The sequence below is a fragment of the Lissotriton vulgaris genome, chromosome 2_1, assembly GCF_964263255.1.
Source record: "Lissotriton vulgaris chromosome 2_1, aLisVul1.2, whole genome shotgun sequence".
Classification (NCBI taxonomy): Eukaryota; Metazoa; Chordata; class Amphibia; order Caudata; family Salamandridae; genus Lissotriton; species Lissotriton vulgaris.
In genome coordinates, this window is record NC_141687.1 from 722,089,014 (window position 1) to 722,115,331 (window position 26,318).

Here is a 26,318-nt window from a genome sequence, read left to right on the forward strand (position 1 = left end):
CTGCTTAGCCTGGGATTTCCCCCTTAATTCTGAATGGCTAAGCTAAATCAATGTGTCAAGAGTTATGCAGAACAGTTCTTTTTGCTATTCCAAAGAGTATTACCAAAACGTTCAGAAAATGGGCTAGGTATATTTTTATATCAAAAATGAAATTCCATGGTGAGGCCCTTAAAAATGTTGAAGCCTACATGTAAACACAGTACTATATGGACCACATTTAATTAATGCCAAGAATTCCTGGGGTCGCTCCTTCCTAAAAAAAATTAAAATTGGTATTTTGCATTTTCTTTTACAATCCCAAAGGGGAGGTCGGCAGCTGATGTTCTAAATCCATATTCTTGAGATTTGATCTCTTTACAAACTATAATGCACTTTGTCTTTTTTTGTACGTTTTGTTGTATTGCAATGCTTATATATATAACTTTATTCAGTGTAGACCTGCTTTCTTTTTTATAGCTATTGGAAAAGTCTTTAACCCCTTCCATGCGGCCGCGATTCCCCTGGTGTGCTGTAGACAACACGAACAGGGGCGGGCCGTGACGAACCCCAGCCGTCATCAGCACACGAGCACCGTAGTGCATGACGGCTGGGGTTCGTCATCAGCACGGAAGGGGTTAATGTGCTTGTGTGTAAATAGCATTTTGTCAGCTGCAATAGAGATCAGAAACAAGAAGGATCTGTGAATTCCGTGAACTTACATGTATCTATTTTTATGATTGTTTGCTATGTGGCATCTTGTTTTATATATGTTATGTTGGTTGATGAATTCTTTCGTATCTAATGTTTGATCTGCTTTAATGTTTTTAATACTAATTAAAGTATGAATTAAATTGAAGACTGGAAAGGAAACAAGGATAAAATTGTACTTCTGCTAAGAGCTGAGATTTAATTCCTGTATTTATAGTTAAAACATATCACATTTTAACCTCAACACTTTCTGGTCTACCATTTTTATGGTATGCTCTTACATGGAACCGTGAAATAGAAGCCCATATATATATATGTTGATTATTGATCCCATGAAACTCACTCATATGCTGTTCTTTTTACTACAGCCAGATTCTGAGGTTGCAGAAGCTGGAAGAAACCTGCAAATGTTCTTCGAAGAGAAGCTAAGTGAAGTGTACCCAGATAAGATATTCTCATTCCCGCTGCAAGAAGATTCAGACTCAGAAGAAATAGGCGGTGGTCAAAGCAGCTTCTACACCAGAGGCTTTCACTGGCCACCGTTTGAACAGGAAGGAACACAACCTAAAAGAAGAAGGCGTCATACTGTCAGCTATAAAACAAAGGAACCTGATCCAATCTAATGGCCTGCCCTCCTCAACTGTGACAATTAAAAAAAAATGGTGGCTCAGGGGCTGCAAAAATGACAGAATATGAATTCAGGAGTTGCAATCTCAATTTAGTAATTTTAGCCAAACCATGACATTTATTTTTGGAACTGTTTGGCATCCTATATTAGGTCAGAGAAGCGATCAGTATATATCGGACTCTGAGCATTGCAGACGTGTCTATGGAAACGCAAACATGGTTTCATACATATAGATATAAGTAGTTTGATTATTCTTTAATTACCTTACCTTAATAGTCAGTATAGTGTTACTATCTAGTCTGATAGTAAGTTATGCAATATCAGCTTCTCTTTGTAATTGCTGAAATATATTACTGCAGGAATAAATTATGGTACATACACGTTCTAATACTTTGTGAAGATTGACAAGGGACCTCAATTGGAGTTGTTTTGTTTTTGTTTCATATTTGATTATTGTAAAGTCATTAGACTGAGGAGATGACCTGCAAACCTCAAAGACAAAAGTGAAAATGGACCGTCTTTGAGAATAAAAGCCTCAGGGATGACACAGAAGAATTTGAATAATATTCGATAATGTTTTACATGCATAGGATTTTCAGGGGTAAGTTCATATTTATATAAAAATGTGCTTTGTTTTGCTGTATTAAAATATTATAAAACCCAATAAAACACTTTGAGAAGCACTTGATTAAGTTGAAGCACATGCATGTGGAGAAGACACGGATAAGAAGTATGCATGCAGCCGTCACACATATCTTTACACAAGCGTACAGTTAAATCAGTGCTATTTGCTCTGGCATCCCTCAATGCATCTCTTCTGTTAGGGAGTGGGGTAGAGGCACCCACACTGCAGTCTGGATGTGACATACATAGACTGGAGCATCAAATACTGCAAAAAGCTGTATAAATGATCTAGAGGAGCATTTGGAATAACAGGGGAATTGAGATGCAAAGTATAGGAGCCCAAGGAGTTTGGCAGAAGTGGTGATACTAAAGGGTAAGCCTTCACCCTCACTCAAACATATAGTCTGCCAAACCTGGACCCTGTCTCAACTTCATGTGCCTTTATCATCTCCACTTAGGGCAATCGAAGTTTGCATTAAATTATGACGTACATTGGAAGTGCAAACAGTTCAAGAAGAGGCAACAGTAGTTCTTCATGGAATATTTAAACTACATATGAGGTGTGCCCTTTAATGTAATAGCTTTAGAGTGTGTTTGATTGTCGTATCCTTTTCACCTGAGGAAATTGCCACAAAACTGTTGTAGGTCTACCACAACCTTTAGAGAGACCTCTAGAGCCTCCACATTCTCTTTACGCTTTCATTATAGAACTTAAAGATAAGTGTGCAAATGGGGAACCTAGTGTTCCATATGTTGCAGCTGCCTGCTGTATCAAGTGCCCACTGAGGTACACCCTGAAAACCACCATGCCATCGCAGAAGGTATCCAGGGACGCACCTAAGAAGAGTTAGATGGAAAACAATGAACAAAGCAGTGGTAGCTATGCTACAAGAACCCTGCGCATCAAAACTGCACAGATAAGTGAGGGAACGTCAATCCGAATGGAAAAACAATATTTATATGGTGCTTTCTTGGTATGCAAACCCTGCCACCAACGGTATAGTAGCCAGAACACAGGATCCCCGGGTCGGCAATAAGCAGTAAAATACCAAAGAACACAAAGAAGTCCACTGTTAAAGTATACAATGTGGTGTGGCTCACTGGTTAGAGGCGGCAGACCTGTAAGCAGAGAACGGCCTGGTACCAGGGTTCAATTCCCTACGCGGCAGGGTCTTGGACCACGGTCAACGGACTCGATAATTCTCGCCTCAGTCCCTACTCTAACCAGGGAACACACTTGGCAACTCTGGGCATTAAGCTTACCTCATCTCCACAATGGCCCCCCACAGACGTCGGGGATGCCTGGTTTCACCCTGGAGATACCCAGTAAGGGACCATCTCACAGGGAAAACCCGGACGGGTTCCCCAGCGGTCTATAGCGTCAGGACACTAGGGTAGAGTAACAGCGCGCTTTACAAGTATCCCACATGTACATACAATCAAATATAAAGATCTTCTTTTTCTAGATTTGAGGTTCATGTAATAGGTGTTTTTTTCTTTGCACAGACATGAAACATTTTCTGGGAGTGATGTCTTCAGTACAAACAGGCAGTCGACACATGTTTCATCGAAAGACTTGCTTAAGGATGCAAAATTATATTTATAGTAACTTATACAAACTGTGAAGTCCATGCCATGCTGGAACTTGGGGTGTAAGAAACATTGGGGCACATGTTGTGTCCCCTGAATGCATTCCCATGGTGGTGGGGACCCTGTCGGCCCCCCTTTGTTTCCCCTCTGCCAGCCTTTTCATGAAATGGCTGGCAGAGGGGAAACTCATAAAATGCTTGGCGGACCTCAACAGTCCCACCTTGCATAATATATTGCACTCTGCACTGATCCACCACCAGGGAATGGCGGTTTCCTGGCGCAGCCAGCGCAGCGGTCGACGGTCCAAATGGCCACCTCATAATAGGGGGGCCGTTGCCTGCCAGATTCGAAATCAGGCCCCATGGTTAGTGCTGACACAAGGTCGAAAATTCCTGAAGATTTCCATCGCATGTGGGTTTCTACTTAAGACTGTAGAGTCTTTGGCTGTGAATGTTTCAGCTTAACGGACAGAACAGGGGAGAGCCTTTGGACATCTTCCACTGTCATAAAAGTAACATTTATTAACAGCAAAGGGGACAAATCATAATCAGCTGCCCAAAAAAAAAATACTTCTGGTTTATCTGCTTCTCTTCAAGCTGTAACCCATTTTTTCGTGTCTTGAGAAGAGCAGAACTTTCGACCAGATGTAAAAAATTATTTTATGGTCACAAACTCTGTGATTCGTAAAGTCACAGAGCTTGTGACCACTGGACCACTGCCTGCTCTAATAGAAGTGTCCCAACAGGAGACATGTTTTTCGAATGCAGCTCTGGTACCTTTAAGGAACACTGCAAAAAGAACAATTGATGGACAGAATGCAAAACAACATTATACATTCACCCCAGTACAGAGAACTGGGCCTGAATCCATTGTCTTTTTGCTCACCATGCAAATCAGTCTTGACCCTGCGCCCAATGGGAACAGTCCAACACGAATAACCAAGCCAGGTCCTCCATGGACTGGAAACAAGCATCTTAGGACCGGTTTCAGTCTTTCAGCCCTCATGAGCCAGGATACCTTGACTCCAGTACAGCCCGATCTGGCTTGGCAGTTCGGGATGGACTGTTCCCATGAGGTACAGTTTTAAGACTGATTTGCATATAGCTTGGTCTGAACTGAGGTGGCGAAGTGAGCTAAAGAATGATGATGGATTCAACCCAGATCTGTGACTGGGGGTGAGTGTCTGAAAAGTTTCAGCACTCCGTCCATCATCTCCTTGTGTTTGCTTTGTTCGTCGTAAGTTGGCAGGGTATGCCCAGACGTGGGTCCCTTGCTCACTTTGTCACTGGATTCAAGCTAGCCTGGTTGATGAAGGGTGTTACCCAGAAACCGGTCCCAGGATGCTTGTTTCCGGTTCAGGGAAGACATGGCTTGGTTGTACGGGCTGGACTGCACAGTTGTAAGACTGATTTGCTTATAGCTGGATCAGAACTGAGGTGGCGAAGTGAGCTAAAGAATGATGATTGTTTCAACCTAGATCTGAGACGGGGGTGAGTGTCTGAAAAGTTTCAACTCTCCTTCCATAATCTCCTTGTGTTTGCTTTATTGAACACTGGCTAGTTAAAAATGTTTTTCCTGTAAGGGAATGCAAACAAGGGATGGTGGTCTGCTGTTCCTTGCAGTGTACCATCCCTGTGTTTGTAACCACTCACAGGGGTGCAAATGGCAACCTGTCTAATTATTATTCATTAAGCAGGTTGTTCTGCCACCACTGCAACTAGAGATTTATGACACAACCATTACTACATAGGTCACATCACAAAATCAGAAAGTGGCAGTTAGTGCACAATTTATTCTTTGGAGGACTAGAAAGAAGACAGCATATGAAGGGCTCATTCTGCAGGAATCAATGATGAGATGGAAAAGGAAGGAGGTCTCAGAAGTTGTTCAATGTCACTTAATGGTGCTGTTCTTGATATGTTTTTAATGTTATGTCCCTGCTGCTCCTACTCTAAGCATTATCTGCATATTGTAAGTTACTTTTAGCAATTCTAAATGTTTTCTGTAATCTGTGTGTTAGCATCTGTGCGCATCCACATAGATTTGTGTTTTTTTTGTTTCCTTTCCTCTGCAAAGGCAACCAGCCTGAATGTATAAGTAAAAACTCAATCATTACAAATTGAGGCCGTTATTTACTAATTTATGGCATAGGGCAGCACTGAAGAAAGCCAGACATACTTATCAGATGGTTAAATGCTGAAACATGTTGACCTGTCCAATCCCAGCAGTTTAATTAGATACTGCGTAGCACTGGTTTTTAAGCCTGGCAGTCCAGATGAGCCAATAAAGTTTCTTTTCATCCGCACTAGGCAGTTTTAACATTCACTTTTCATTCATGTATTGCCCTGCTCCCTTACATCACTACACTGCTCACATTTGGGATTTTAGCATCCATACCTGCGGTATATATAACAAAAAAACATTCCAGAGCTCCCACTTCTCAGTGAGGTGGTTGTAGCCCTCAGTGGGACTAGGTTTTCCCACTGGGAGGAGAAAGCCCAAATGATGAAGCATGTCACCTGTGGTGAGTGAGGGCATTCGTCCCGAAAGGGATCGCTCTCTGATTAGGTTTTGTTAGAGAGACACAGTTTTACCTCCTTTTTTTCCTTGCTGGTTTCAAGCTGTCACAGACCCAAGAAGTGTATTGTGTTTTTGTGTATTTGGATAGGGGAATTACTTTTTGCAGGTCTTTAAATTTCTAATCCCTTGGACCCCCCCTTCATAGTTCTTTTGTGTTACCAGCACTGAAAGCCTGTCTGGTGCGCTGCCCTATGTCAAAAGAAAGGGCAGGAATGCCCCGTATCCAGTGGCGGACAGAATGGCTCCTTGGTGGCGGGCTTGGCATGGGGGGGTGGAGGACACACAGGGGGTTGAGCGCAAAGTAAAAAAATTTAAATAAACACTACCTTGCTGCCGGGTCCCCTGACCAATCACAAAGCTGCATAGCAGCATTGTGATCGATAAGCACCCAGGCTACTATGACCAATCACAATGCTGAAATGCAGCATTGTGATTGGCCTGAGCGTCCTGGTTTGACGCTCAGTCAAGGAATGGGAGCCTGGGCATGTTGTCCACTCAGTCTGTAATGCAGCCTGCAGTGAGGACAGGAAAAGTGTGCATGGCTGTTTTGGGCAGCCCAAGAGGGCCGTCCAAACAGTCATGTGCACTTAAGAATGGGCAAACCACTCCTCTCCTGTCCTGCTCTGAGAGCAGAGCACCATCACCCACCCGCCCATCTGCAAAGCAGCACAGAAACATAAAATGTTAATAATTAAAAGTTATAACCATTTTATGTTTCCTTTACTTTGCACTGCTTAAAAGCAGTGGAGCGACAATCTGCCATATCTCTGTGATATGGCGCATTTCTGTCCTCTTCTACTGCTCTGATGTACAAATACCTGCCTAGCGCCAACGCAGGTACCCTTGCACCATTGTGCAAGGGTATTTGCTTTGAAATCAGGTTGTTTTTGTGGGAGAAGAGGCACATTCCTTTTCAGAACCAACCCTTACGCCACCCTTGGGGAGGTGTAGGCTTTTGACTCATTACGTGGTTTACAGCATGTTGTGAATCTGGGAATGTGGCAAATGCCATGGGTGTTCTGGGAACACCCACTGTAAGACCCATGGCACGTCTCCCCATTGTAGCGTGAAGCAACACAGCGACTTGCGCTGTGTTGTCTCACACCATATCTACGAGTCCATGAAAAGTCATGCGGGGTGACTTCACGTGCCCTCGTTGATATGGTTCTACAGTGTGCGCCTCTGGAAAGTCATTAAAAGTGACATTTTGGTGATGCATGGGGCTAGTAAATGAGCCCCTGAGTGAATTGGTGTCTCCTTCTCTGGTGAGTCCTGAAAGCATGAGCACCCAACTCCCCTGAGCCAAAGCATTGTGATTGGTCTGAGATCCATGTTTCAGCACTCAGACTGAGAATGGGAGCCTGTGTATGTTCCTCACCAGGCTGTGAATTACAGCCTGGTAAGGAACATGCAAAGTGTGCATGACTGTTTGGCCGGCCCAAGCGGTCCGCCAAACCCTCATGTGTACTTTGAGGCTGCAAACCACCTGCCCCTGTGCCACCAGCCCTGCCCCACCCTAAGTCAGCCCCAAGCCTACAAAAATAACATGATAATAACAAGGTTATTGTAATTTTGATTTTCCTGCTCTGAGAGCAATGGGGCGACTCTCCACCACCTTAGCAGAGGAGCCACCCCTGAATAAGAGTATGCGCCCAAAATGGGCTAACAATGTGTGCGGTAATACCACATATTTTCCCTTGACATTTGACCAGGTAAAACCTTGCAGTATTATTGCTACAACACACGGTACATTTTCAGTTTAGCTGATGAATAGGGTGGGTTTCAGCATGCCAAGGTCATCTAGACTCACTGTTTGGGATGTGTGATGGATTGAAGCTGAATAAGGGGGTGAGCCCAGCGCTTCGGTGCTCATGACGGCTCCACGCCATCATGAGTCATGGGCTGCGTGTGCTCATGATGGCGTGGTGCAGTCATGAGCCAGCCCGCTCATGAATTCACCCGCACAGGTGGGGAATTGGTGCAGCGTGAGAGGAGCGCAGCGGCATTACGGCTCCATGCTGTCATGAGCACACGCCGCCCGTGGCTCATGGCGGCGTGGAGCCGTCATGAGCATGCAAGGGGTTAATAGCAGTCATAAACATCATTATATATGCACCAATATGTGCATAAATCGGCAATTACACCATGGTCTGATACATATATATCTTGTGGTGTGTTATATAATTTTCCCGTTATACAAATCTATCTTTTTATTACAGGAAGTATAGTTCAATGCACCATGACACATGTATGACAACAGCCTCATCTCCAGGCTGTGAGTAGCTTAGTTTGTCATGTTTGAGTATACTGGTGTGGTACACTGCTGTATTGTTTATCTGTCAAGTGGGGAAAGCTAACTCCTGACTAACCTTCGAAAGCCAAGATGGTTGCTAGCTATCAGGGAAAAATGCCTAAAATTGTTGGTGATGGGCATGGCTGGAGGCGTCAAAATGGCGGTCGCACTTTAAGAGTGCTCCGGACCCCCTCCGTCATTCCCCATTGCATCCCCCTGTTAGCAGCTGCAGCCTACCTCCTTTGTCAGCCCCCCGGATCTTCCCTGCATCTGCAGCTCTGCTCCGATCCCTTCTGCAATCGGATCCGAGCTACAGTCGACAAGAGGTGTTTCCTTTCCTCCTGCTGCCTCGGATCCTGAAGATGGCGGACCCGCCGGCGCTCCGACCCTGGGTCTGCTGGGCCTGACACCTTCCCTGGATGGCCCAGCTCCCCCGGCTGCATCGGGGTGACGGCGGTACCGGGGGCCCATCTGCTCACACCCGACGCCGGTTGTTGCTTAGTGATGGGCCCTTGGTGCTGGAATCCCTCCCGGCCGCACCGGACACCTTGAGGGGCGACATACAGACAGAGCCGGAGGTGATGCGGCTGTCATGACCCGGTCGGACCGGGGGTTTCATTCAGCCCCCTGATCCGGCCTGCTGCCCCAGTGCACCTCCTGGAAACCACCACCTGAACTCGGCCGCCACTGTCGGGCGGCAGAGCAGGGAGCGGGCCCTCTTCTGACCCCTCCACGTGTCTCCCTACCGGCTTGGTGCCCGGTTGCTTCATCGGGTGAGCCGGGTGTGGGAGGGGCATTTCTGGGCCTATTCCTCAAGGCCCCCATCACTGTCACCTACTGGCCCTGTTGAGGGTCGCTACTTCTGGGCCTTCCTTGTGTCACCGATGTGGACCCCTCATCGGTACGACCTCTGGTGGGGCCTTCCCCCCGTGCAGACGCCTGGGCCACCCTGGGAATGATCCCACCCACCATTTTGAACCAGCGTGGGTGCAACGGCCCAACGGCTGACGAAACGGCGATTAGCCTTGAGGGTGTCGGGGTCTCTCCCACGTCCTCCACCATCAACACACCGTTGAGTGGGGTCAGGGGTTGCTGATCAGCCATCAAGTCGAGTGGCGTTGCAGAGGGGTAACATCGGTGCCCCCGGCCCCCTCCCTCCATTGTTGTCTTAATCCCCCTCCTCGCATTCCTGGGCCTATTCCTCAAGTCTCCCATCACTGTCGCCCGCTGGACTCGGAGAAGGGATCTGCTTTTGGGCCTCCTTGTGTCGCCCGGGAGGGGTGGGCCCCTCATCAGCGCGGCCACTGGTGGAGTCTTCCCCGAGTGCAGACGCCTGGACCACCCTGGGCACGAACCTACGCACCATCGTGAACCAACATGGGTGCAATGGTATCATTGCTGCTGCAGGGGCGATTGGCCTGGGAGGTGTCTGGGACTTCTTGCGGCAGCCACCATCAGCGCACCGGGGAGTGGGGTTTGGGATTGGGGATTGGCCATCATGTCAGGTGGCGATGCAGAGGGGTAACATTGATGCCCCGCCTCCCTTCCTCCTGCGTGGTCTTAGTCCCCCTCCTCCATACACGCTTCTCCTCAGGGGGCGCCTACCTGTGATTGCTGGTCCGGGGACGGGTGGGACCAGCTGCGACCCGGGTTGGCGGTGGAGTCCATCACATAACTCGGCTCCTCCTTGCCCCCCCATCTGACCCAAGCTACTTTCTTAGAGGCGGGATTGATTCCTGGAGGGGGGCATCCAGTGCTCCTGTTCCCGTTGCGGGTGATCTCTCCACCATCCTTCAGGCAATAGGCACATCGCAGGCCTCAGTCGAAAACAAGATTGGCGAGGTGACGGTTGATATGGCCCTTATTTGCCAAGACCTGTGCAATGCCATGGAGCCAATTATGGAAGTGGAATCCCGTATCTCCATGGCCAAAGATGACATTGGTCAACTCAAGACACAGGTGGCTTGCCTCCAGACCCAGACCTCGGAACTCCACTGACGGGCCGAAGACGCCGAAAGCAGGTCAAGGAGAAACAATATACGCCTTATAGGGTTCCCGAAGGTGTTGAACAAGGCCATGCGGACACGTTTGTGGAGACTTGGGTGCGCTCCTGGATGCCCAAGGAGTCCCTCTCTCCCTGGTTCGCCATTGAGCGTGCCCATCGCTCCCTGGCCCCCGACCTCCGTCTGGGGCTCCCGCCCAGCCCATTATCTTGAGGGTCCTCAATTTCCGGGACAGAGACGCTATCCTCAGGGCGGGTAGGTCACATGGACCACTGATGTTCCAAAACAACAAGATCATGGTCTTTCCGGATTCTACCAGGGATGTGCAGTCCCAGGGTCGAACTTACGATGATGTCAAACAGAAGCTCCGCAACCTGGGTCTCCTCTACGGTCTCTTTTTTCTGGCCCGGATCAGAGTTGTGTTTCAGGACAAGACATTCTTTTTCGACAGCCCCCAGGCAGCGTGGACCTGGCTCACGGAAGAACGGCCCCTCCTGAATCGGCTGGTTCCCCCTACCCCGCAAGATCCCACGCAGCCTCACCCAACCCTGCCTAAACCCCAGGGACGGCAGACTAGGTCCTGCTGGAAAAACTACTGTCATGGGGAGGCTTCCCGCTCACTGGGTGCACCGTCCCAGTGACCTCCCTCTCATGCTTCAACTCAGAGGTCCACCACTCCCAGCCCGACTGGCTCCCTGATTGACTTGAGCCATATCCCGGATCCCTCCGAGACCTTACGCCCTGCCTTATCCGACCCAACCTGTCTAGGAGCCCAGCGATTTGAGGAACCGGAAAAGACGAGAGAACTTGAACTCTGGCCTGAGGTAGGGGTCCCTTATTCTGTTTCCCAAATTGCTCCTGCACCCAAGATTGTTACCATATCCATACAGCGGGAGCCGTCCATCTTCATTGCAACCACGTTTTGCAAAATGCTTCTTATTTCAGCTCCTTGATCCAGCTGCCTGGTCACTGCGTCTTCTCCAACCTGGTGAAAAATAGAACGCCAATCCTTTGCAATAATCCAATACCAGATCATCAGTTGTGTCTCATTGCTCTTCCCTTGATAATCTCATGGGGATTTAGTCCTGTATTTCTGTCAGGAATACTTCTGAGTCCCATCAGCAGTAGAGGCAATGGATCTGGCCAACTCATTGAAGTGGATGCACACACCTTTGCAAATCTTGACTTTATTGTGGCAGTCAATTGATCTACCTCTTCAGAAGCCTCTGGGCGGTATGCACAGTGCTGTTTCTGTTCGATTTTGAATGCTTCACAGATTATTTGAATTATCTCATTGTTAAAGTGAGTTCCTCTATCTGATTCCAAAGTTACTTGAAAACTAAACAGTGGAATGAGTTCCCTCAACAATAATCTGGCAACAGTGAGACTGTCATTTCTTCTTGTGGGGTATGCTTCCTCACACCGTGCAAACAAACAATCACAAGGATGTACCTCAATCCCTTGAATGGTGGTAGTGCTATGAAATCTAGCTGTAGCCTCACAAATGGTCCTTCTGCTTTCCCAATTCTTCCCCAACTGACCACTGTCTTTCTTCCTGGGTTTATTTGTTGACAAGTTAAACATCTCTGGCAAAGACTTTCTGCAACTGCCCTAAACTTTGGATTGTACCAATCCTGTCTGAATTGTTGCATCATAGCATCCCTGCCTACATGTGTTTCTCCATGTTACAGTATTGCCATTTGTGAGAGCAAACAGTCTGGCATAACTGGTCTGCTATCATGGTATACCCACACACCATCTGCTTCACTTCGTTCACAACCCTGCTTTATCCAATTTTCCTTTTCACTTTTTTCCACTTCCTTCTGGAACTCTTCCCATGTTTCAAAACCTGAAAATGACATAAGTTGGTAGCTGACTCCACTGGTTTCCATTTTTCTGTTTATTGGCATATTGTTTCTGGCACAGTATTGAGCAACTTAATCAGCGTAACGATTACCAGCTGTCACTTTGTCATTCCCGGACTTGTGAGCAGCACACTTGACCACTGCTAGTTCTTTTGGCAATTGTATTGCTTCGAATATTTCTTTCACAAGTTTTCCATTTCTAATAGGGGATCCTGAAGAAGTCATGTATCCACTTTGTGACCACAATTGGCCAAAATCGTGCACACCCCCGTAACCATATTGGCTATCAGTAAATATGGTCACTCTCAAATCTTTCCCAATTTTGCATGCTTTAAATAAAGCTATCAATTCGGCTACTTGTGCAGATTTTACTCCTGGTAACCAGGAAGCTTCAACAACCACAGTCCCTTTGCATATAGCATAGGCTGCACTCAGTCCGCCTTCCTCAAGTCTTAAACAAGACCCATCAACGAATAACTCATGTTCTGGCTCTTTCAATGGTTCTTCCTGTATATCAGGATGAGGCTAGGTTCACATCTCGGTAACATATAAACAGTCATGTTCTGCCTCATCTTTCACTTATTCACATTTGGGGTCTGGTAATAATGTAACCGGATTTATCATAGTACACATGATTACAGTCACATTTTCCGCTCCCAGAATTATTCTTTCGTACTTAGTCATACTACTGAGTTTGATTTCTTGTTAATAGGATCTCAACTGAATGTGGAAAACATACCTTCGCTGTATGTTCCATCACAATTGACTCACTTTGTTCTATGCTCATACAAGTAGCAGCAACTGCTTTTAAGCAGCCAGGCAATGCTGAAGCCACAGGATCCAGAGTAGCTGAAAAATAGGCTACTGGACGTCGGCTTAATCCATGTCTTTGGGTTAAGACTGAGAGTGCACAACTTTCTCTCTCACAACAGAACAATGCAAATTATTTTGTATAGTCTGGCATTCCTAGTGCTGGGGCAAAACATAAACCGCTTTGTAATCTCTCAAAGGCTTCTACACTTTCATCATCCCTAACTACTGGGACTTTTACTCTTTTTCGTGTCATTTGAATTAGGGGCTTTGCTAAAAGGGAAAATCCTACAATCCACTGTCTACAGTATCCTATCACCCCAAGAAACATTCTGATCTCTCTCTGAGTTTGAGGTAATTGCATTTGTCTTATTATTCTGATTCTTTCTGTGGTCACTTTCCTCACTCCTCTTTCCATTTGGTGACCCAAATATTTCACTCCTGTTTTGCAAAATTGTAATTTTTCTGGAGATACTTTGTGTCCTTTGTCAGCCAAATGATTTAATAGTGCAATTGAATCAGTGACACAATCATCTCTGCACTTTGATGCTACAAGTAGGTCATCAATATATTGCACTAAGACTGATTTTCATGGCATAACTAACTTTTCTAGACACTTTTTCAAAATCTGAATATAATTATATATTCACTCTCCGTACACCCTTGAGGAACTTGATTTCATCCAGGGGTCTGTACTAATAACTCTGAACGATATAACTACCTATACATACCTGACTGAATGTGCACACCAGTTTCCAGAGTGGAAACTGTTATACCAGAAAATATTAATCAATTAGACGGATTCCCATCACTCATCCGCAGGTGACATGCTTCATCATCTCGGTCTCCTCATTGAAGTCACAATCGTGACACTAAGGGCTGCAACCTTATCAGAGGGCTAGGGGAGACCGAGGATGTTTTATTAGGGACACTTAGGATATTCCGATGAGAGCACCTAACTTATGTGGGGAAAAAATACAGTGCACAAAAAAAGAAAATTGATAGTGAATTAAACTTCTCCACTCTGGAAACTGGTGTGCACATTCAGTCAGGTATGTATAGGTAGCTATATCGTTCAGAGTTATTAGTACAGACCCCTAGATACCTGTGTGTTTACATTGTTCTGTTGGGGCCAAATGTCCAGGCTAGGTCTTTAAATATTGCCTCAGACCCCCCTTTAAAGTGTGTATGTATTGAATTTGATTCTATGCCAAAATACAATCCTCAAATTTAGGAAAAATTATACTGGCTGTCAGGGTGTACAGGAATTGCAAAAAAGGCTTGGCACAAATCAATTACAGTAAACCATGTAGCATTCCATGGTATCTGATATAAATTACTGCTGGGTTTTACTACAGGACAACATGGTACTACAATTTTATTGATTTTCCTTAACCTCATCCGTGCGGTGCAGATTTACCCCCGGTGCTGGGCCCTAATATAAATGGGTGTGGTCATGACGGAACCGTTCCGTCATGAGCACAGCGCCAGCGATGCTCATGACGGAACCGTTCCGTCATGAGCATTGAAAGGGTTAAATCTTGTACTTTCCAGTAGGCTTTTTGAGACCTATTATAGGTGAGTTACAAGGACTGCTCATTATTTCCTTTAGAATGCCTTGTTTAATCATTCGATCAATTTCAGAAGCTACTCTTGTTTTAACTTCCGGGCTCATTTTGTATTGTCAGGTGTTTGGATAAACCGCACATTCTTTCACAGTCACCTTTAATGGGTCTACATTTGCCATTAGACCTATTTCTTTTCCAGTACAATCTCATACCTCTGGATTTACAGTCATTTTGAGCTCTTCTGATAAGTCATTCTCTGTCATTAATGAATACATTTCGTCTATTTCTCTGCATTGTTTGGCTGACATTATTTTATTAACCATATCTTCATCAGGAGTTTGGAAAGCAACACCATCCGGTGTGCAATAAATTGTGCAAATCATTGTACCCAAAAGTTCTCTGCTTAATAAATTCACTGAACTTGAATCATATACTACAAATTTATGCATATCTTTGAAGGTTCCGATTTGTAGCTCCATAGGCTATGTAATTGGAGTTCTGATCTGCTGGTTGGTAACTCCAACCACTTGGATAGAGTCTCCCAAGAGGGGTAGGTTTGGGATGTCTGATGTTCTCACAGTGGAACGGGTAGCACCAGTATCCAATAGAAGAGTGGTGTCATTACCTTCCACTTTCCCATCAACAAATGTACCTGACTGATCTACCGGCAAGGATGTGCCAAGTACGCATCCCTCTTCCTCCCCCTCAGGCACTGTCATTGCATCAAAATATTTTCTTCACTATTATTCTGCAAAAAATATTGAAAAACCACAGAATTTGTCGTACCATTCCTGGAAATCCAACGACGGCACTGTACTGTGCCTGATTCACAACATTTGGCATAGGGGCAGGTGGCAACTGACACTTCTCATTAACTGCCTGTTGCGATTGATTCACAAATCCCTCATTCTGCGTCTGTGGATTTACATTTTGATTTGGGCCATTATTATTCTGAATATTTTTACACTCGTTTTTCCTATGTCCAAGCTTTCCGCATCCATGACAAGGATATCTTTTCTTCGCATCCTCTCTGTTCATTCGTCCTTTCTGTTTACCCCCACTTGCCACATTATCACTCTGATTCTGTTCTTTTGTCTGTCCATCTGTTTGACCATCTAATTTTATTCCTTGTTGTTCTGCCAACTTCACTTGTGCCCACATCATCTTTTCTTTTAGTTTCTTATGCCTATCCTCATTATCGTCTCCACAATATTTAGCATACTTTAATATCTTATCTATGGTCTTACTTTGTCAACAATTATTCATGGTGTTGGATCATTTGACCAATCTCAGGTTTTAATCCATAATCAAATCGTTATACAAAATGTCCCATATCCTTATCTCCAACATTTTCAAAACCACTATACTGCTTGAATACCTGCAGTAATCGTTCATAATAGGCATGAACAGATTCCTTTGGCTCTTGTGTAGTTCGGTTTATTTTTACCCAATCTGTCTCTTTTGGAGGTATTTTCCCCTTCAAAAATGTAATTACTTTGTGATATTTCTTCATCACATCATCTGAGGGTGATCCTGTTTTTGAATCTCTCGGATATTCTTCACTAGGCCAATCTACTGTGATTTTACATTCTGTTTATAAGTCTGCAGGCACCACTATATCAAACAGACCATCTCAATTTTTCAACAAAACCTTTGAAAATTTCACAAATCTTTCAACTTGTTTATACCATTCAACTGGCTTTTCTCTTAATTTTGGGAATTTGTTTGTGAAAGACAAAATATATTGTTGACTTCATAAAACATGCACATATCCACCACCAGGTACCTCTCTCATGGGACACAATCTTTCTACTTTCCCTGTTTCTTTCATCATGTATGCAGTGGATGCTTCCTTAGCCTGTGCTTCTTCCTTTTTCCTTTGCCACCTTACTCTCCACTTATCAAGGTCTCCCCATTTCTGTAAAATACTCTAATTCTTTCAGTTGCAATTTTATTTCGGACACATTCATATTTTCCAAATCCTTGTCAGTAAAATCCACTCGGTAAGGCTTCTGTAATACCTTTGACCTCCCTATATCGATTCCTATCTCAGAGGATAGTTCTGTCAATTTCTCATGAAACAGTCTCCCATTTCTAGTTATACTTCTGCACACAAGCAACAATTCTTCTTCATCATAGGTGTTCAATCTATCTATTCCCACATTTCCAGCAATCAATTCTTCCGATTCTACCTTTAATTTGTATATATCTAATATTTAGGTGGTGAACTCTGTTTTTCAATCCCTTGTGCCCACTTTTCTAAATCTTCTGGTGTTACTGATGTGGCACTCCTGACCCCCGAGGATGTTACTGTCCTTCTTTTGATAGGCTAGGTACAGCTCTCTTTGGGGTTTCATTCACATTGTCTCTTATCAGTAGATACAATAATGAAATTACTGAATCACATTCACTGGCTTGGTCATCGGTTATTATTATTTATTTTCTGGGATTATTTAGAGGCATTACTGTAGCTGGTAGTTTTGGACAATTTATTTTATCTCCATATAAAAGAACCACAGGACCTATAATTACAGGTATGGTCAACGCTTCGGGATTTACATTTAGATGGCTTATTTTCTTTATTAAATCTTACCAATTGTATTATTTATTGCTTCTTTTTCTTGGTCACAAACTACTCTATTAGGAAAGATGGCGGGCACGGTTGTGTCCGAGTGAGCCCGGCTGAGGTGCTCTCTCTCGAACTCCTCCCTAGCCTCCCACGCCTTGGGAGGTACACCGGGGATTACAGAGCAGTAGCACTGCTGTATTTGCGACATGTGTTGAGCCTCTGATGAATTAAGCGGGCGGTGAAAGCGGCAAGCTCAGAGGCTGTTCGTGGTGTGTTCGTGGCGGACTGGCGTCCCATCCAGTGATAGTGGCCGATTCTTGCGGAGATTCAAGGGACAATAGTGTTACTGGCTGTACTTGCACATTTCGGCATTCTGGTATGTTAACGCTGCTGAGGTTTCTTCAAGGGTTCCGCCAGAAACGCCGACTGCATTTCCTACCGTACGCGGAGAACTGATGCTTGTATTTACGGGTTGCTTCGGCCAGCAGCCTCAATCTCGGCGGAGTCGAGTGGAGTCTAGCGGAGCCGGCGGAGCGGCGCTGCGGAGGATCAGCGGCTGGACCATGAAAGTGGAAGCAGGGCAGCATTATCGAAGAGGAGCAGCATCAAGAGAAGGTAGAGTTAGAAGTAGGCGCTCTATCTCCCAGGCAGCAGTGGGAGTGCTCCTCTCAAAACCCGGAGTGGAGTACCAATCTTTTTAGGATGGTCCCTAAAAATCCAAGCATTAATACCGCGCCTAAGGGAGCAACCACAAGGGCAGCGGCTGCTTCTAACACTCCTTCTCCGTCTGATCACACCTCACAGGAGCAAACGGACTGCACCACTGTGGATAAGGGGGCCAAGGTACAAAGTGTGAAGAACGCCGGAAAGCCTAGTAAGCCTAGTAAGGAGAGTAACAGTGTTGGTGTGACAACAAATTCTAATGCTGCCATACAAGGTCCTAAAATAGTAATTCCATCAATATTTAATAAGAAAAGAGCCCCAAAGGCTATAAACAACCAAAACTTGATCCCATCTGATTTAAATTCAATAACTAAGACTAAGATTGTGGGTGCAAGGTCAACAAGATCCCGGGTACACATATTACTCCTCCCCACATCAGAAACATGTTCGAGTTGATTATTTCTTCGCCCCTATCGAGCTATTAACGAGTGCTAAAATTGAAATATTACCTAAAATAATATCGGACCACAACCCTATTATCTTGGAAATTAAGATAGAAACCCAGATTCAGCGCAATAGGAAACTATGGACATTCAAGCGTCAGCTCCTGGTAGATCAGGCGTACATAGAACACATGGTTAAATGGATTCCGAAGTTTTTTATTTTAATTCTGGGTCTGCCCCAGTTAGTATAGAGTGGGACGCGTTCAAAGCAGGTGTCAGCGGAGAGACACTTAGCTTTTCCATTAATAAGCAACGTAGGCTACGGGTAGAACAAGACAAGGAGCTCAGTAAACTACGTGGTTTAGAGATCGGGCTTATGAAGACTAGAAGCTCCAGTCAGGAATCTGAACAGAAGGGAGCAGCTCTTGCCATTCAAAAAATGAAGGTATATCAAAGCTTCGCTAATAAATTAGCTGCTCAGGTTGCGGTACACCGGGCTGATTTGTACGAGGTGGGGGAAAATTCGGGACGATTATCAGCTAAAAGGTTAAGGCAGAGGCAAACGGCTAGGAGGGTGAAAGCGACACAAGACTCTCAGGGATTAATACACATAGACCCTGCTAAAATTTTGGAAACTTTTAACGAATTCTATAAACATCTCTATTCAAACGATGAGGATCCGGACATTGCTGAGAACCTTAAAGAGTTCTTGGGGGTTCAAGAATTCTCCAAGCTTACTCTTACCCAGAGAGAAGAACTAGAGGCCGATTTTACCTTAGAAAACTTGAGGCAGCAGTCCTATCATTGGCTACGGGAAAGGCAGTCGGTCCAGACGGGATCCCACTGGAATTTTTCCACACCTCTTACTCGAGACTGAAGGAACAGTTCTTGAAGTTGTGCCTGACTGCACAGAGGGGATCACCACCGGTCTCTTGGCAAAATTCAATAATAACTGTGTTTCGTAAAAAAGACAAACCTTCCCTCCTGCCCTCTTCATATAGGCCAATTTCATTAATAAATGCTGACAGCAAGGTTTATTCTAAAATTATAGCTACTCGCCTATCTCAGATCATCAATACCTTGGTGTCTCCATTACAGCACGGTTTTAAAACCCGGCCGTGACACGACTGACCATAAGCGTCGTGTTATTGCCTTAATGGACTGGGCTGAGGCTACTAAGACTCCCATAGGCATCATCCTGTTGGATGCCGAGAAGGCATTCGACAGGGTGGCTTGGCCCTATTTATGGCAGACCTTATTTCTGAAGGGATTTGGGTCAAGGATTCTCCACGCTATTAAAACTTTATAAAATTCTCCAACAGCATCAATACGTTTAAGAGGTAGAGAGTCTAAACCTTTTCTAATTTTACGCGGAACCAGACAAGGGTGTCCTAGTTCACCATTATTATTTGCTTTATATATAGATTTTTTTTTTAGCCAAACTTAATCAAGCTGTTAATATTAAACCGGTGAGTGTTTGTAATGTCGAATATAGGGCCCTAGCTTACACAGACGATATTGTGGTCTTAACAACTGACCTATCACCTGCTCTTCTAACAATTGAAGACTTAGCATGACAATTTGGTGCCTTCCCTGGCTACAAGTTAAACATAACAAAGACCCAGATTCTTTATGTTGTGGGTAATCCCCCGAGTAACATTATTACAGTCTCAGAGGCAACTTATTTGGGGATTAAAATCACTTCACAGGTTACTAAGATCCCTGAAATTAATATCATCCCAGTCGTCCAGAAAGTTAACTCTACCTTAGAACGACTCAATCATCTCCATTTATCACTTCACGGAAGATCAAATGTGTTAAAGATATTGGTGCTCCCTAAATTTCTTTATATATTCAGAACTGTTCCATTGGAGTTTCCATTAACCTGTTTTAAGTGGCTGGAAGATATTTCCTCTAGATTTTTATGGGGCTATAAACTGCACAGGAGGGCTTATAAAAAAATGGTTCTTCCCAGAGACAGAGGTGGGTGGGGCGTTCCATATTTTTTATTTTACTATTGGGCTGCAGTATTGCAATTTATATCTCCCCTAGTAGTGGGGGAGAAAGCTAGGCTATTAACATGTCACAACCCTTCAATATATAAATTAGGGATTGGCGAAGAGGTCAATAGTTGTTTTTTGAAAATTGTTGAGCCATGCTATTATAAAAAAAAACAAGTTTGAAATTCTAAAGGCAGCATATTCTCTTTGGAGACGCGTAAAGCGACACCTAGGATTAACCAACATAAATGGCTATACCCCTTTTGAAGCGTCCGGTGTCCTACCTATTATTTTTCGGGACCGAATTACCATGCTTTGGCGCCAGAAAGGAATTAGCTGTTTAGGTGATCTAATGTCGGACTCACAATTTCTGTCTTTTGCAGAATTACAATTCAAATGTGGCGTACCGAGGCAGGACTTTTTAAAATTTCTGCAAATCCGCAGTTTTTATACTATTTAGGGCGAAAGAACATACAATTTGGGACATTTACAATAATTGAGGGTCTGGGAAAAGAATTTCCGATTGGCTCACATTACTCTAATTTAATAAAGTTATTGCCAGATGATCTATAGCATTATCAAGATATATGGCGGAGTAATCTAAATACAGAGGGTACCAACCTAAATGCTTCTATTCTGTTGGCTAACGAGGTTTTGATCTCAGGCAGGATGAGGACACAACATTATATGGCTTTGTATGACCTATATTATTCTCCGAGAAATATTTCTAGATGGAGTACGGGAGCTGGGGCAAATTGCAGTAGCTGTGGCCTATTTGCAGCAGATGCGTTAAATATGTTCTACTCCTGTCCTAAACTAACAGAACTGTTAACATCAATTCAACGTTTTCTGACAGAGATAATGGGCTTACTGATAAGCATTACAGGGGAGATGGTAATGCTAGGAGTTGAATCCAATATTTAAAATAAACCCAAACCAATGGCCTCTTTTCTCTTCATTTGTATGGCCGTCTTTTGGGCCTGTATTACCAAGGATTGGCTCTCTTCAGATCCTCCTTCATTTTCTTCTTGGAGGGCCCAGCTCCTCGCTACATATAACATAGAGGTTGCAATTTACAAGACTAAGAATAGCCGAAAGAGAACAAGAGGGCTAAAAATATGGGCTCCTATAGCAGAGTGGATATAACAGTATTATAAATGCTGTCTCTGTCTTTATCTTGTTCATTTCTTTTGTACAAAAACATCTCATGTCTGTAAAATGCTTGGTTTATTTAGTCTAGTGGTATTTTTTTTTCAATATTGTTAATTTTTTTTACTCTATGTGCCTCATGTTCAATATGGTGTATGCTCTTGATTATGATTTCATTTTATTTATATTGGCGGTGTATGTTAACCATGCCTTTTTTTGTATTCCTTTCTTTGTTCCATGTAAAACTAAAAAAACTACTCTATTAACTGTCTGCTCATGCATAACCTGTGGAATCAATGGTGGTCCTAAGACTCGTGCACTTGGGTTAACTCTGCTTGATTCTTCTTGATACTGTGGAGGGTTTTTATTCAAAATGTCCTCTAATAACTCATCTTCAGATTCACCATATCCTGTCATATTCAAATGTTTTAATTTTTGTTTACACTTACTCCCTGTTTGTTTGTCAACCATTAATACTGGATATAAGCCTTCTCCACAGCTTCATTTGTTCTTCATGTGACCCATACATATGTCTTGTATAAAATCCTGTAAATTATCCTCTTCGTCCCTTTTCTCTTTCAAATGACTCAGTCTCCCATTCTTCTAATGCCTCATACTGAGTTAACTTAGGTCTCGGTTCAAACTCATACGTCTGCATCCTCAAATTCTGTAAAATTCTTCCATTAAAGGTACCATGCTCTGGAAAAGCCAAAACACTATCATCCTTTGTGCACTCCATCCAATTCTCTAACCATACACATGTATGATAACCTCTCTCCATATAGATGACACTTTTCTCCTTTATCCATACATTTTAGACACTCGCTGAGTAAAACAATAATCAGCAAAACCTCGGATTTTCCTGTCAGGGCGAACTCGCGCAAAAAAGCAAATGAGAATGGAGCTTACAAATTTTCCCTAACCAATCAAAATGTTGTTCTTATTCAGGCTTCCAATGAAGCTTCAGGTCACACTTGTAATCTGACCAATGCAAGCGCGGCCTTTCAACTGGAGTCAGTTCTGCTCCTTACTACTGACCCCTCCTTTACAATCTGCATAGGTCACACACACGCTGTTTACCCCAATCCCAGTGCGGCTCACTGTGACGTCAGTGCAACTCCGGGCAACTGACCCTCCCTTTACAAGGTGTCGCGTAAACTACTTTTCCTTACTTGTCTTTCAAATAAAATCCATTAACAACAACATATAAACATTCACTACTGTGTCTGTTCCACTAAATCAAAATATAGTTGACTTCATTTTACTGCAAGTAAAACCTTCTGCTCACTCTTCTTTGAGTAAGACCTTCCTTTTACTTTTCATACACTGCGAGTAAAACTTTCCATTTTCCCTTCAATCAAGCTCGGAAGAACCTGCTACTCCTTTGGTGTTACCCTTACTAGGTGATATAAGACCAAAGTTTTCCCAGTGAACTCTCTGCTATCAATCACTCTCACTTTTACACTAAATAGTCCCTAATTTAACACTGCCAGCCCTACCTAGCTTCTCAGTGTGATTCCAACAGACGAGTAACCTCACTGCAGTGTGGTTTCTGTCGCCACCAGCTATTCACATTTTCCCCGGGATATTCTGGACAACATTAAACAAAACATAACACAAACAAATATACAATATGTATCACCAAACTAGTCAATATTAACCATAGCTCTGCTACCAGAAAACTGATCCAGCTGGTTACCAGCAACAGGTAATCTAACACCACATACTCACCTGGGCCCATACGTTTATTCTCATCAAAGTGGTAATATCCGCTGGGGTCATGTTTTTGTAATTCTTTAGATTAGTTATCTCTAGTCCCTAACTAATCTTTCACTGATCAAAGAGTTCTTTCCTCTGGTCAATGGACCATTAGTTGAACCAGTTGAGGGTGAAATGACATAAGATTTTAAATATACTTACACATTGTAAATGATCACAGAGTCTGGATGTATTTTAAATTTGATCTCAGACTTACACAGTACAGAACAAACTCTGTTTCTCACAGGAAGGTAGATTCAAATAATCAATTAAAATGCACTCATTTATATTTTGCAATGACACTGCATGAAATGCCACAAATTTTGAAAAGTCTGCAGGTTCCCATCCCTTTTAGTGGACTGTCATTCCGGTTCTCAGTAAAGTATCCATCAGCAGCCTTGGACGATGTTCAAGTTGACATTGCATCTTCCAGCTTGGTTGCACTACGCATGTGCAGTAGAACGACAGGGAATAGACTGTGGCTCACGATTCTACGCCCATAATAAGCACTATTGAAAGAGTCCAAAAAACAAATGTGAAAATCAAAAATAAATTGTTTCCCTGTACACCACCTATCTCTACTCTAACCCCATTTACTTATTATTACTCTCCCCGCATTAGCAATAGTAAAATGGCTGGGTTTCGTTTTTCAGCCAGCAGGTGGCAAGCATGTGAGTTTCAAGCAGTCATTTTGTTAACTACTGCGCAAGTGCAGAAACTTCCTTCCAAACAAAAGGTACGTCATGTTACGTAGATGCAGTAGACGCATGCGCACTAAAGATTTGCAGTTAGAGGCCATTTTACAATTACACTTGAGTTACTTATTAATAAAACACATAGGCAAGTTTGTCTTTTCTCTTAAATGTTGTGTAGTGCATATTATTTCCACAATACAGATTTAATACAGAGTTAGAGGTTACATGAGAAGATTGTTTTCAAGCAAGTCTCTTTTTTCACGAGTCCTTGCTCCTTCAAGGCCATTGCCAAACAGATCTAGATACAGTGCATTGTCTTGTTTCTGTTAGACACAGAGGTGAAGTATCTGATCAAAGTCATTATTATTCAATAAAAAAATTAAGAAATTAAACCTTCTCACTTTTATGTGATTACCAGTCATCCAAAGGTTATATTGACATCCTCTCATTGTACATGAATTCAGCTTGGTACAATGGTTAACTGTGTAACATTGAAAATCCTCTTTATGGACTTTAATATTGTAATTTTTGATATTTTGCACCTTTTTCGTGCATTGTAACTTGAATCTGCTCAAATATTTAAGTAGACAATTGGAATTGTGAAACATCTAGTGAACCTTCTGCTCCTTAATTTTCTTCCAACAATAACTTGTCTTGCCATTTGTGGCTTTGTCTTCATCAAATTTAGGCATCTTCACTCACTCAAGTGCTTCCCTCGAGCAACCTAGCCTGCACTTATGGTGTTACACAATCAATAGGGCTCCCTTCGGAGCCAACAGGAATGGCTTCTAATTGGAAGACACAAGTCTACTGCCACACCCTTCTTTTAAAAGAAGCCATCCTGTACTTACTCAGCTCTTTTGATATTTAACATCACTTCCACAGAGAATTTTTTTATACAAGTTCCATTTGCTCCTAGGCATAATCTCAATATGATTTTGTTGCCCATTTTATGTGTTTCCCATTTTATAAAGCTGTTCATGTTGACAAATCAAGACTCTGAAGTGCGATTTCATGTTGTTTGTTCTGATAAAAATGCATTTTACGTTTCTAAAGACAGATACATGTTGACATTTTAGGTCGAATAGTTAAATTGTTTATTAGCTCAAAAAACAAAACTATGGTAGACAATATTTTCTGATAGGTGCCCCATTATTGCTCCTTTACGTTTAGCCACTCCTCTTCCCGCTTACAAAACCAGTTTCTATCTTTCTAACATCCAATTGCGTACTTTATTTAGCTTGAGTTACATTAAATTTATGTACAACAGAACATCTGCAAACCAAGAAAAGTTTGTGAACTTACATTTTTAGTGTTTACCAGTGACTCATTTAAAATCAGATAATTTCAGACTTAAAAGCAGTCATTCTGGTTCATATTTATAAAATAATCTGCCTCAACTATGTACAATATTATTAATAGTGTGTGTTCTTTCAGTATCTGCCTTTTGCCAATTTTCTGACTGTGGTTTGGCAATCAGCAAGCTCCATCATCAATAAATTAAAGAACCACTGAATGTATTCTTATTATGCATCCTGTTATATACATTGCAACTTGAAGCTGACTATGAAACATCAAGTAGTTAGAAGACCTTATTCACTATACCAGAACTTCTTCCTGTGTAGTTGCTGTCTTCTCCTACACTGCAAAGCAAGGCTTCCTGTGCAAGGCTACTGTGGCCTTTTCAAGAGAAAAGTTTGGGTCAATATTTTATTCAATAGTCTGAATTCCACATTTGGCTTTGAAAATTATCAAACCACATCTAAAAATGGCAAGCAGTCAAGGCATGAGAGCAGGTAGGGAATCAATTAGATTAGCCATTAGAACACTTTGAACTTTCTGTTTTGAAAGACTCAATAGCATTTGTGTAGGCACTCAAAATATTATCCAGTGGCGTCGCTACTGGGTAGTTATAGTTACGTCCGCTGTTCCATAGGAAAATCAGTTGGTGTATTCCTAACAACTTTGATCCAGTGTGACGAATTTCCATGAAACTTAAAAAAAAGTTGCTACTTTTGAAATAGTTTGTGCATGGAAAGTTTTGGGGTGATCTGTCCAGCTGGGGATAAGTAAAATGGGGGGGGGTCCCAAAACGCAAAATCCCCATGCATTTTTCATAGACTTCTTTAGGCACGGCTACAGCAAAAACAACTGAATGGAATTACACCAAATTTGGCAGAAAACTAGAACTTGGTCCATAGTTTGAGCTTTTTATGATTTGGTGTAAATCCGTTCAGTCGTTTTTTTAGAAAAGAAGTGTCAAAAATATATGTATATGTGAACAGCTGGGTTCACCAGAGGCTCACCAGACACACAGGAGAACCAATTTGAAAATAGAGCGTTCTGATTGGCCATGGCAGCTTTATTTCCGTTGGGCCAATTCACTCTCGTGG

The 26,318-nt window shown here is 43.2% G+C and overlaps 1 protein-coding gene across 2 annotated transcripts in view; it reads left to right on the forward strand.

Annotated features, from left to right (window-relative positions):
* TRIM66 (tripartite motif containing 66) overlaps positions 1 to 1,996 on the forward strand; it is an 862,818-nt gene extending 860,822 nt beyond the window's left edge. For both annotated transcript variants that reach the window (XM_086956002.1, XM_086956003.1), the window contains exon 19: positions 1,056 to 1,996. In XM_086956002.1, coding sequence (XP_086812128.1) covers positions 1,056 to 1,310 — 255 coding nt within the window. In that variant the 3' untranslated portion in view covers positions 1,311 to 1,996. The remainder of the gene's footprint in view (positions 1 to 1,055) is intronic.
* The last annotated feature ends 24,322 nt before the right edge of the window (positions 1,997 to 26,318 follow it).